The 11,621-nt window shown below is 46.9% G+C and overlaps 1 protein-coding gene across 4 annotated transcripts in view; it reads left to right on the top strand.

Moving 5' to 3' along the window:
* Positions 1-7,790, top strand: part of ABL2 (ABL proto-oncogene 2, non-receptor tyrosine kinase) — a 45,150-nt gene extending 37,360 nt beyond the window's left edge. For 2 of the 4 annotated variants that reach the window (XM_074152792.1, XM_074152794.1), the window contains exons 5-12: positions 345-429; positions 2,139-2,316; positions 2,846-3,030; positions 3,324-3,476; positions 4,080-4,169; positions 5,403-5,576; positions 6,094-6,327; positions 6,643-7,790. In XM_074152792.1, coding sequence (XP_074008893.1) covers positions 345-429; positions 2,139-2,316; positions 2,846-3,030; positions 3,324-3,476; positions 4,080-4,169; positions 5,403-5,576; positions 6,094-6,327; positions 6,643-7,790 — 2,247 coding nt within the window. Of the gene's footprint in view, positions 1-344; positions 430-2,138; positions 2,317-2,845; positions 3,031-3,323; positions 3,477-4,079; positions 4,170-5,402; positions 5,577-6,093 lie in introns of all 4 variants that reach the window. The other 2 variants (XM_074152791.1, XM_074152790.1) reach the window with 1 other exon arrangement.
* The last annotated feature ends 3,831 nt before the right edge of the window (positions 7,791-11,621 follow it).

The following is an 11,621-nucleotide window of genomic DNA, read 5'->3' as shown; positions in this document are numbered from 1 at the left end:
ACATAGCCCCTAAGTAAGGGAGCTTTCGAGCTTAATTTTTATAGCTAGGCAGGGGAACCAAGTCAGTGATCCTGAGACTCTTCCTCTCACCAGCCACGACTGCTTTGGTAGCCACAATAGCTGCCAAACAAGAAATCCTAGTGCTTTCTGGGTACTGCAGATCTGTCACTTGGCCATGCTGCAGGCTGGCCAGGCAGCTTTTCAGGGCTGTTAAATTTTGCTTTCATAAAAGCCAGAATGGAGACAAGGATACCATCATTTATATTCAGCTAGGATATGTGGTGTTAAGCAGACCTTGGTCATGAAGATAAATTTTCCCTTCTTCTGCCTCTCTGTTTATCCAGGAAGACACCATGGAGGTGGAAGAGTTCTTGAAAGAAGCTGCTGTGATGAAGGAGATCAAGCACCCAAATCTAGTGCAGTTGTTAGGTTAGTGACATTCCTTGCTCTTTCTGTTTTCACTTGAGTTTCCACCAAAGTGAAATCTGTCTCGTTTAGAAGCAGTAGCAGATTTCCTGTATTTATGTAACTTTTTGAATCAGGTCAGGTTATGGGTGTTATTTTTGACAGGTTACTCTTTTATGTAGTACTGGAGCTAAGAGACACTAATTTTAAATAAAACATCAAATATAGTCACTTACATTAGTAGACAACTTTGCTGTTAAGGTCCGACTATACATTATATAAAAGTTTGCAATATCAGCCTTGTGTTAGTTTGTATCCTTGGCCTTAAACATGCTCCAGGGTTCAGTTATCAGGATCAGATTCCTTTTCTGCTGTCGTAAATCAGCTTTGCAAAATTATTTTCCAAGACTTAATCTTCTGATAGAACAGAACAAAATTATAAGAAAATTCAAAGTGAAAAGAAAAAAATTATATTGGAAGCACAACAAATACCATTCTTCAATACTACTTAGATCAGAGACATTTATAGAAAATGCTGCACTGAATAGAACAAGTTAGTCCATAATTAAGCAGAAGACAACCAGATTTCTGATGCTATGAGAGACCCTGTGCATCACCAAATAAGTACATGAGATCAAGGCAGTGGTGATGCAAGTCAGATCAAACAGCACATGAATGGAAGAAATCTGTAGGCTTTCCAGCTTGGCTGTGCCTTGTTTGTCTCACTGGCAAGTGCATGATATGATGATCACTATTAAATAGTCTGCATAGCTGTTAATTCCACATGTACAAAGATTCTTAAGGAGACACCCTAAACCTTTACTAGTCTTTCATTGTCTCTGGACTTTTGCTGCTCTCAGGAGCAAAGCTGTCAAGCCAAGCCTAGGATGAAAGGAGAAATGTGAAGAATGTGAAGGCTTTTAATAATGGCAACTATTCTGTACCCATTTTTTAAAAAATGGGCACAGAGGAAGTGTCTGCCCAGCCCTGTCTGGTTCCAGGAGTAAAGACTAAAAGATTTCTCATCAGAGAGATGCGTTGTTGCTCTTTCTGATGCACAGTGTAGTTGTGTTTTACTCCTGTGTGTGAGTAACGGCATGAGCAGGCATTCAGCAGTGCTGCAGTGGGAGTTCGCAGAGATTTGACGTGAGTATCCTGTTGCCCTCCTCCTCCGCTAATACATACTTTGTGCATAATTGCAATGACTGTAGCAAGTAGTCATCTGAGGAATGTGTGAGAATGCTGCTTTAGAAGCAGGTCCCACTGTGCTGATCAGTTACCCAGCTAGGACACATGGGAGTGCTTCACATTACTCTGCAGTGACTTTCAGTCTGGAAATCTTGCCAGTTGACAGGTACCTGCTTCCAGTTGGCCAGTCTTTAGCTTTATGAAGGAAAAGAGGGGAAGAAAAGCAAATCATACGTGTTCAAAAGAACTCCTGTTTCATTCTGTAACCCTCCAAAGAACAGAACTAATCCTTCATGTATATTATATGGGAATAGTGGTGCTTTGATAGACATGTTTCTCTCTGTCCATAAAGTGGATGGACAGATAAATAGATAGAAGCACAGAATTTTAAGTTGGGCTACATTGATCTGGGTCTTGCAGATGGAGGTCTTAAATTCTCAAAGAAACACGGGTACAAAATGCACCAAGTGTATATTAAATCAGGAGTAGTGGTAAGCTAGGGACAAAAGAGAAGCTTTGTTCACATGCTCCCTCCTCACTGCTAGGTGTGTGTACCCTGGAGCCACCCTTTTACATCGTGACAGAATACATGCCGTATGGGAACCTGCTAGATTATTTACGGGAATGCAACCGGGAGGAAGTGAGTGCTGTTGTGCTGCTCTACATGGCCACTCAGATCTCCTCAGCTATGGAGTACCTGGAGAAGAAGAATTTCATTCACAGGTGGGTAAAGTCACATTTGAGCTGGTACAGTTTCAGATGCCTCCTTTTGGGGAGGTTTCTTCCAGAGTTAGGTTTCACACCCATTGGCTGTTTTGGTTTCAGTACTGTCTTGCAGTAGCTTCTCCCCATAACATTCATAGCAGACCTGCAATCTTCCACACAACTGCCTGACAGCTATGAAATTTGGTGTTGTCCTGTTCTGATGTACCCCTGATGTCCAACACATTGTCAACCCCAAGTCCTGTTTTAATCCAATCATGTAAAGCTGTGCCATAAAGCTGTTACCAGTGTGTGATGAGCTGCTGATCTCATCCCATTCTCAGGAAACATAAACTTCTCATTGTAACAGCTGTCATTACTAGAAATTTAATAGAATTTAAGGAACGAAGCCTAATGCTGACTTAACCTTACTGCTCCTACGTCCACACAATTTCTTACGCTGTTCAGAGCAAATCTCACATTGCCTTTACTGTGTTCATAAGCCCTGCTCGTGCTCCAGTAAAGGAGTGTTCTTTTCTCCTTTGTACAGGGACCTCGCAGCACGGAACTGCTTAGTTGGAGAAAATCATGTGGTGAAGGTGGCTGACTTTGGCTTAAGTCGACTGATGACTGGAGATACCTACACAGCTCATGCTGGAGCCAAGTTCCCAATCAAATGGACGGCTCCTGAGAGCCTGGCCTATAACACCTTTTCAATCAAATCAGATGTGTGGGGTAAGAAAACTTCAGTGTTTTCTTCTTTTCTTTTTTCTTTTTCTTTGCCAGCCTAGACAGTAACTTGCTTTCTGGCTTGGGCAGAAACGTGGGGAGGAGACAGTCACATGCCAGGCCACAACCTCATGAATCAATGGTATTTTTAGCATGTAATGTCTTCTCCTAGACTGGCCTGAAATATCTGCAAGAAAAGGATGCTGCCTCAAGCTGCACTAATGAGCCACAATGTAATGAGCAACACAAAGAGGAGAGCAGATGTGTGACCAGGAATTTTGTTTTCCTCTTTTTTTTAGCCTTTGGGGTGCTGTTATGGGAAATTGCTACCTATGGGATGTCACCGTACCCAGGCATTGACCTTTCTCAGGTGTATGATCTGCTGGAAAAAGGCTATCGGATGGAACAACCAGAGGGGTGCCCTCCGAAAGTTTACGAACTGATGAGGGCATGTGAGTATCTTCTTCTGTCTTTTGAGCGACAAAGCCTGTCAAGCTACAGAAATTACACTTTTTGTCACAATACCCTTCCATAACTTTCCAAGCGCCATCTGAGATCAATGCATTCTCTTCCTCTTTCCCCCACGGGGTGCACACATTCTCCTTTTGGAAGGCTCTGCCTGGATTTCAGTATTAAGAGCATGTGAGCAGAATGTTGCCCGGAGCTTTGCGCACAGAGTTACCTGTGACTGAGTTAGATGAGTTCAGTCCAAACAGCCGGGCTAGCAAACACGGGATTCTCCTTGGCTGAAAAAATTCAGGAAGAGGGATGGGGAGATCGGAAAAAGCTGTGAAGTTGGCAGAGAGCTAGGACTTCAGAATTGATTCCTTCCTCTCAAGACTTGGTAGGAGGTGACTGACTTGTAGGGTGACTGACTGCTGCTGTGAACTGATATCTGTGAATGACTTTTAAAGCCTGTTTAATAGTAGGAGATCAGAGTCTGACTGCTGGTGAGAAAGCTTAGATATTTTCTGTCTCCTTGGACAGAATAAAAAAAAAAATCATCTCTTACCTTTTCCAGGCATTGAAGCTTGCTCTGCTTTCTCACATTGCAGGTTGGAAGTGGAACCCACCAGACCGACCTTCCTTTGCTGAGACCCACCAGGCCTTTGAAACCATGTTCCACGACTCGAGCATCTCAGAGGGTGAGAGCACCAGTTGCTTTATTTCTGAAACAACGCTGGAGTTTAGCCCCAGAGAGCTCTCTCTTATGGATGGGCTCTTAAGGCTCATCTGCTAGCTGTGAGAGGCTTTGTCCCTTAATTTCTTGTCTATAAGTCTGCAAATACAGGCTCTTAATTGGTGCACAAATACTAAATAAACTTTAGTCATATACCAGTGCAGGGGACAGTATAGTACTTCATTTGAGCACCAAGATACCGAAGTGTTAATTAAAGAATATTGTCTCCTCCATTAGAGGAAGCCTCTTGTTTCCCAGACTGAAGACTAAGGAGAATAGGGAGTGATGCTGAGAGAAAGATGTATCTATATCACAGTCCACTACCAACTGCAGCAATTAGGTCATGAAATACTATTCTATCAGCTTTCATTTTTATGAAGTGTGCCTTAATCTCTGGATTTTCTACTTAGCCGCTTCTAGGAGTGAATCTGTGCAACTCGACTTTCAAATGTAATCAATTAGGAGATAAATACTGGTGAGAAGTGTGATAGGAGACAGCAGACAAACAGAACTGTCTCAGCATCTTCTAAATTTTTAAATTAAATGTGAAGCTGATCCATCCAATTCCCTACTACAGAAAAAACACACCAGATCACATTCTACCAGGGAAGATCTATGATAGGCACATCAAGTGGCCCACACAAATGCCAGCCTGGGTGGGGCCAGGAGGTTGTGGGTTTTTTCAGTCACATCCCTTGTGTTGATGTTGTGCAGGAAACCTGCAGTCTTCATTTCTCATAGGGAAATGCAGTGCTTTGCCTCAAGCAAAGCGGCTTAGATCCAGATCCAGAGATAACACAACTTTGGGGGGGATCCCTGGAGCATCAACAGGAGGCACCTTAATTAAAAATAGAGGCAAATGCATTCAGTGCTGGCTTTAGCTCTTGAGCAACCCTTAACCCAGCTGAGAACTAGATTTGTACTAGACCCCTTGTACAGAGCTTACCACGTTGGGGTTTTTTTGCTGAATTTATAAAGATGTAAATTAGTTTGGAAGCATTATGAAAAACATCTTATCCTGAATACCTCTGGGCTTGAGCAAAAACTAAATTCATAAACTGTATATTTCTCAGTCATGTGTCCCTTCTTGCCAGTCTGGATTTGCAGTAAAGACCCAGATTTTCTTTTACACTTCTTCTGCTCGTCTCTGGTCCAACTATTGCTTTTTTGTGGGTTTGTTGTTTTTTTTCCCCTTCAGAGGTAGCAGAGGAGCTTGGAAGAACAGCCTCCTCTTCATCCATAGTTCCTTACTTGCCTCGGTTACCCATGCTTCCCTCCAAGACTAGAACACTGAAGAAACAGGCAGAGAACAAGGAAAACATTGAAGGAACACAAGATACTGTGGAGCACTCGGCCTCCAGCTCAGCACCAGGTATGGGCTCTGGGAACAGTGGCGGTGAGGCCACGTGTTCCGGGCTACGCTTGCTGCTGGTGTAAATTGCCAGAGAAACAGGAGAAAAGAGAACAATGTGACACAGGAAGGTGCTTTGTGCTGCAGTGTCATTAGGGCTCTTGGCTGCCTCAGCAGCCTGATTATTTACTAGCAAATAGAAAACACTTCCTAAAGTGTGGTATTTGGGGAAGGAGGAAAAAACTACAGGAAGGGAATAAGAAACTGGAAGAAAAGAGCAACTTCACTTCCTCCTGAATTCTCTCCTAAGTGGCCTCCTCAGTATAGACAAGTCACTCATGCAGAAGTGGGAAAAAAAGTAAAAAAAAATCAAAAGCACACAAGCCTCGCACAAAACTAAAAGTGCTAACTTCCTCTCTCGGTCTCTCTGTGCAGAGCTTGGGCAGCTAAATACGCCAGGTTCGTAAAGCCCACTGGAGGGTAGGGAGGTGGGAATGGAAATTGATTTTGCAGCTTCACACTTGTTTCTTCTGTCTAGGATTTATCAGAAGCACACAGCCTACAAGCGGGTCTCCTGCACTGCCTCGCAAGCAGAGGGACAAGTCACCCAGCAGCCTGTTGGAGGATGCCAAAGAGACCACTTTCACCAGGGACAGAAAAGGTGGCTTCTTCAGCTCCTTTATGAAGAAGAGGAATGCCCCCACGCCTCCCAAGCGCAGCAGTTCCTTCCGGGAGATGGAGAATCAGCCCCATAAGAAATACGAGCTGACGGGTAACTTTTCATCTGTTGCTTCCTTGCAGCATGTGGATGGGTTCTCTTTTGCTCCCACACAGCAGGACGCAAGCCTGGCGCCACCGAAGTGCTATGGTGGGGGCTTTGTGCAGAGGACCTTCTACAATGATGATGGCACTGGCACCAGCAGTGGTGGGGGCGTAAGCACCGGTGGTGGGTGGTCGGGCATCACTGGTTTCTTTACACCGCGCTTGATTAAAAAGACACTGGGTTTACGAGCAGGAAAACCCACTGGCAATGAAGAAGCTTCAAAGCCTTTTCCAAGGTCAAACTCTACATCTTCCATGTCCTCAGGGCTTCCAGAGCAGGATAGGATGGCAATGACCCTTCCCAGAAATTCCCAGAGGTCAAAAATCCAGCTGGAACGGACAGTGTCCACCTCCTCTCAGCCTGATGAGAGCACGGGGAGGGCCAACGACCTGCTTCCCAAAAGGTTTGAAGAAGGCCCCACTTTGACCAGAGAGAGACCAAAAGCAAAACTCTTGCCAAGGGGTGCCGCAGCGCTCCCTTTCCGAACCCCCTCTGGATCAGAAGAAAAGGAGGGTCCAGGGCTAGCAGCAGCTCCTAAGGGCAAAGAAAAAAACAGTGGCCCACGGCAAGGGGTCCTTGAGGATGGCGAGAGACCAGGGTGGTCATCTCCAGTAAAGGCTGCAGCAATACTTCCAACCACTCATAACCACAAAGTGCCAGTCCTAATCTCACCCACTCTAAAACACACTCCAGCAGACGTGCAGCTCATTGGCACAGACTCTCAGGGTAATAAATTTAAGCTCTTATCTGAGCATCAGGTCACTTCTTCCGGCGACAGGGACCGGCCCAGACGGGTAAAACCAAAGTGTGCTCCACCTCCACCACCAGTGATGAGGCTCCTACAACAGCCAGCTGCCTGCTCAGATGCAGCAGAAGAGCTGAGCACCGCGGCAGGAGCGCAGCACGGACTGGAATCAAGCGAAGGGAGTAAGAAGGCAGCAGCAGCAGCAGCACCTGTTGGTGGAAAATCTGGGAGGCCAGTGATGCCTCCACCTCAAGTGCCTCTGTCATCGTCTTCCACCTCCCCAGTGAAAATGGCCAACGGCACGGCTGGTGCAAAAGTAGCGCTAAGAAAGACCAAACAGGCAGCTGAGAAAATCTCCGCAGACAAAATCAGCAAGGAAGCGCTGCTGGAGTGCGCGGATCTTCTCTCGAGTGCCATTGCCGAGCCGACACCAAACAGCCAGCTGGTGGACACAGGGCACCAGCTGTTGGATTACTGCTCAGGCTACGTGGACTGCATCCCGCATACACGCAACAAATTTGCCTTCCGGGAAGCCGTGAGCAAACTGGAACTCAGCCTGCAGGAGCTGCAGGTGTCCTCAACAGCTGCTAGCGTCCCTGGGGCAAACCCCGTCCTTAATAACTTATTGTCATGTGTCCAAGAAATCAGCGATGTGGTGCAAAGGTAGCTACTGTCAATCTGGGTAAGAGAAATACACACGGGGGGGGGGACGACACTTTTTTTCTGTACTGATGCTTTCAAAAGGAAAGACTGATACTTGAGTATGTGAAGTACCTCAGATCACTGAGTTCTCCTCACGTTTACAGGTTCATCTCAAAAAATTGGGGATGGAGAGGGTAGATTAAAACTGTAAGGGGCAGAACATCAAGTATTTGTCCCTACTCAGTCAGTCGGATCTGCTTGGTATGGCAAGGGCAAGGACGTTCCTTGCTCCTCCCTTGGAGAGGCAGGAGAATCGACGGCGGGTTCTCGCTCGGGGAAGGATGGTTTGATGTGTGATAGCTGGAGTACCAGGGTGGCTGCAGGCCGCTCGGCTGTACAGACCCTCCCCTGTCTGCACTAACGCATGCTTTGGCCTCCTGACAAGGCAGAGGAAAGGCACTGGGGCTCTGTTGGCACCAACGGCCCAGCAGCCTGAGCTGGAGGAGCTCTGAAGGGGGAAGTCGCGTGCGGTTGGGGGAAAGGTCTAATGCACTGACAGTATTCAGAGCTGCTGGAGGTGGATGCACTAGCCCAGATGGCTTACTTCCACAGCGCTGTTGCTGCTGTAACGAGAACTGCAAAATTAGTTAATATATGAAACTATCCCTTTTCCCTCCTGTCCACCTCATCCACCACATGTTCTCATCTTTGTTGTATCGGAAGCGTCAGGGATGCTGGGCAGACTTACCACTGGAAAACCCCCTTCCCCACCACACAGCCTTCACTCAGCTGATACCTATTTCTAGTGGTCTAGCACGGGTGCTGCTTGATGGTCTATTGTGAGTAGTTTGGGGCTCTCGCACAACTTGCCAGTGTTGTTATTGGGGTGGGTGGGTTTGGTTTTTGTTTTTTTTAAGCTCTAGATTGTTTTTAACTTGTTACCAGGTTGACTCCCCGTTTCAGTTTGCTCACCTTGAGGACCCATGGTAGGTAAGGCAGAGCCTCCTCCACACGCCCTCGCTGCTGCAGGATTCCCTGACCAGTCCCTACTCTTGGCCTAACGTTAACACTTCACACTGGTGGCTTCCTGGGATTTGTTCTAGTGCTTACCGCTCTCGCAGGCTTTCAGCTTCCCCGCATATGAAGGTGATGTAGGTACATCAGCACACAGGGGAACCACAGCCATCTTTTTTTATTTATTCCTGTATTTCAAAGGCTAGACGAGAAGCTCATGCTGTGGCACAGGGAACGCGCACATAAACTGTGCACTCCTCTGCCCGAGATGTGACAACAAGTGTTATAGCACTGTCTCAGAGAGCTCCCACTGGATTATAGCCCCTGATGCCTACTGACAATCCCAGAAGGAAAGCAGTCGTGTTGTCTTCCTTGGTCCTAGTGCTGTTTGTAGATTGTTGTGGCCTCAAAAAGCAGGTCTTCTGTGGATACGCACAACTCTCCGAGATGTAAATGTACTGGCAAGTAGGAAGACCTCAACTAACTTGGTTTGCGAGAGGAAGAGAACAGGCCTGATACCTGGCTCCAAATACATGTTACCCTGCATGCTGCTGCTCACGTCACGCTATCGGTGATGATAGAGGGTTTGGCTTGCTTTGCACCTTAAATCTTTTATTTTTGGCTAAAACGCTTTTTAAACTTGTTTTTAAAGTGTGACTGTGCTGCTTTTAGTTTGAGCGCTTAGAGTTGAGTTGGGGCACAGGTGTGAATTTAGAAGATGGGCACTTCCATTTCTGTCTAGAACCATGGCCCTGTTGGTGCTTGGAAGCAGGCTGGGCTGTCTCAGCACGTCCCTGTTTTTTTTCATGGAACGTAGCAAGAGAGGAGCCTGAGAAACCTTTAGAAATGGGCTGGTGTGTGAGAATCCTCATTTTATTACTGGTCTGTGGTAAGCAAGTTTGCATCAGGATGCATGAATGCACACTAGTGGAGCAGTATGTGAGGTAAAATGGACCACGTTGAGCTTCACTGTCCAAGTGAGTGAAATGGTGGAAAAAAACAAACCCAAGCAGCCCACCCCAACTGATAGGCATTAAAGTGAATTAATTGTCAGTTTTACTCCAGTGTGCTGGTTCCTAAGCAGAGACAAATGAAAGTCCAGCGTGGGTTACTCATCCTGGCTTGGCAGTACCCACCAAAACCTGCTGTCTAGTTCTGCGGTAGGTTCTTCAGCTTGTCCAGGCCCTCCTGCAGCCCTCAGGTCAGTGGGGTGGGGAAGGCTTTGCCGGGGCTCTTCAACAGCAATGCTCGGCCCAGCATAAGGCAAAGCACCAAACCGTTATCTCCTAGACTTTACCGAGGGCTTTTCTGGTTTACCTTATCTCTTTCAGTCATCTTTATTGAAGGTGTGTATCGCTGCACACCAAACTAACTGCCTGGGGAAGGGTGACCTGCAAAGGAGAGAAGGCTCATGGTATTGCTTCACGTGGCCTGTCAAACAATGGGGAGGATGGAAAAGGTAGGGGAGCTTTCTGTGGGGCAAAAGGGCAGCTCTTGTTTGTTTGCCCTGGCAGACAATCGCGTGGTTTCATCATTGTACTACTACTCCAGCCTAGGGCAAATGGACTGAAACTGAAGTGATTCTCAGGGGAAAGGTATTTTAACCAGAAAATTTTAAGGCTGTTAGTCCAGTTGTGATGAGTATTTTGAAAGAAGTCCTTTTTTTGTGTGTTTTTTTTTTTCCCCTGAATGCCAGTCTTCCAGAAAAGCTCCAGCAAAAGTGACAGAATAGCAAACAAGTCCTGGAATTTCTAACTACTAAAACAACTCCCCTCTTTCAGCCCCAACGAAGGACTGGTTCCCCTCCACTGGTCATCCCTACTTCCTTTCAGATGCTGCCTGGTTTCTCCTCCCCCATGGCAGAGGTGGTAGGCAGTGGGACAGGGCAGTGGGCACTAACACAGCTGAAGCAGCCATCTGCTTCTAGGGTAACAGAATGGCTGAGGTTGGAAGGGATGTCTGGAGGTCACCCTGTCCAACCTCTCTGCTCAAGCAGGGCACTCTAGAGCAGGCTGCCCAGGACCATGTCCAGATGACTCCAAGGATGGAGACTCCACAACCTCTGGGCAACACAGAACCCCATTCAGTTCTGGTCCCTCCAGTGGGAAGAAAACACAGACCAGTGGAATTAGGGGATTTGCCCATCATCACTCCTATAGAGAGCATTTTCTTCCCTGCATCAGGTGGCAGAGGTAGTGCTGACTTGACACTATTTTCCCTCCCCCCTAAACAGGAGGCTGCAGAATTGCTGCTGCTTCTGCTGCCCAGCAGTGTTTTATTCCCAAACTGGAATTCTCCCCGCTCTCTGGCAGGATAGCAAAAGGATGGTATCTGGGAAAGCTGGTTCTGCTGTAACTCACCGTTCAGTTGTTACTCTCCTGAAATTGTTACTGGGCCTTCTCCCTTTTGTTAGGTTTGGCTTTCTGTTCAGCCTTAAAGGTCTCCACTGTAGCAGCTTCTCTGCTTTCAGCCTTGCACAGGACGTTCAAAATAATGTAGGGATGGTGAAGCCCCGTTATTTGTCCCAGTGGTGAGCACCTCGTGCTCTACTGGTTAGGGTCGCGGGGACAAGGCATAAACTCATACTGTTTTTCCTTCCCTCACCCCTGTCGGGCGGCCTTGTGGGGTAAGGATGCAATTGCAGCCGGGCTCTCTCACTTGCACTAGTACGGGCTAGAATTTGAAGTAGTCTTTGCAGCAGGGGAACGGCGTCACGTAGGGCCTGGTAATGCCAAGCACAAAGCATGCGCTCACAGGAGTGAGTTGGTGGGGCACTTTCTCTTCCTAGCTACTGTGGGGAATTAGCTGACTCACAGGTGCAATTCTCTTTTCTTCCTGCACT

The sequence above is a fragment of the Numenius arquata genome, chromosome 8 (genome assembly GCF_964106895.1).
Source record: "Numenius arquata chromosome 8, bNumArq3.hap1.1, whole genome shotgun sequence".
Classification (NCBI taxonomy): Eukaryota; Metazoa; Chordata; class Aves; order Charadriiformes; family Scolopacidae; genus Numenius; species Numenius arquata.
This window is presented reverse-complemented; position numbering and strand designations above follow the sequence as displayed.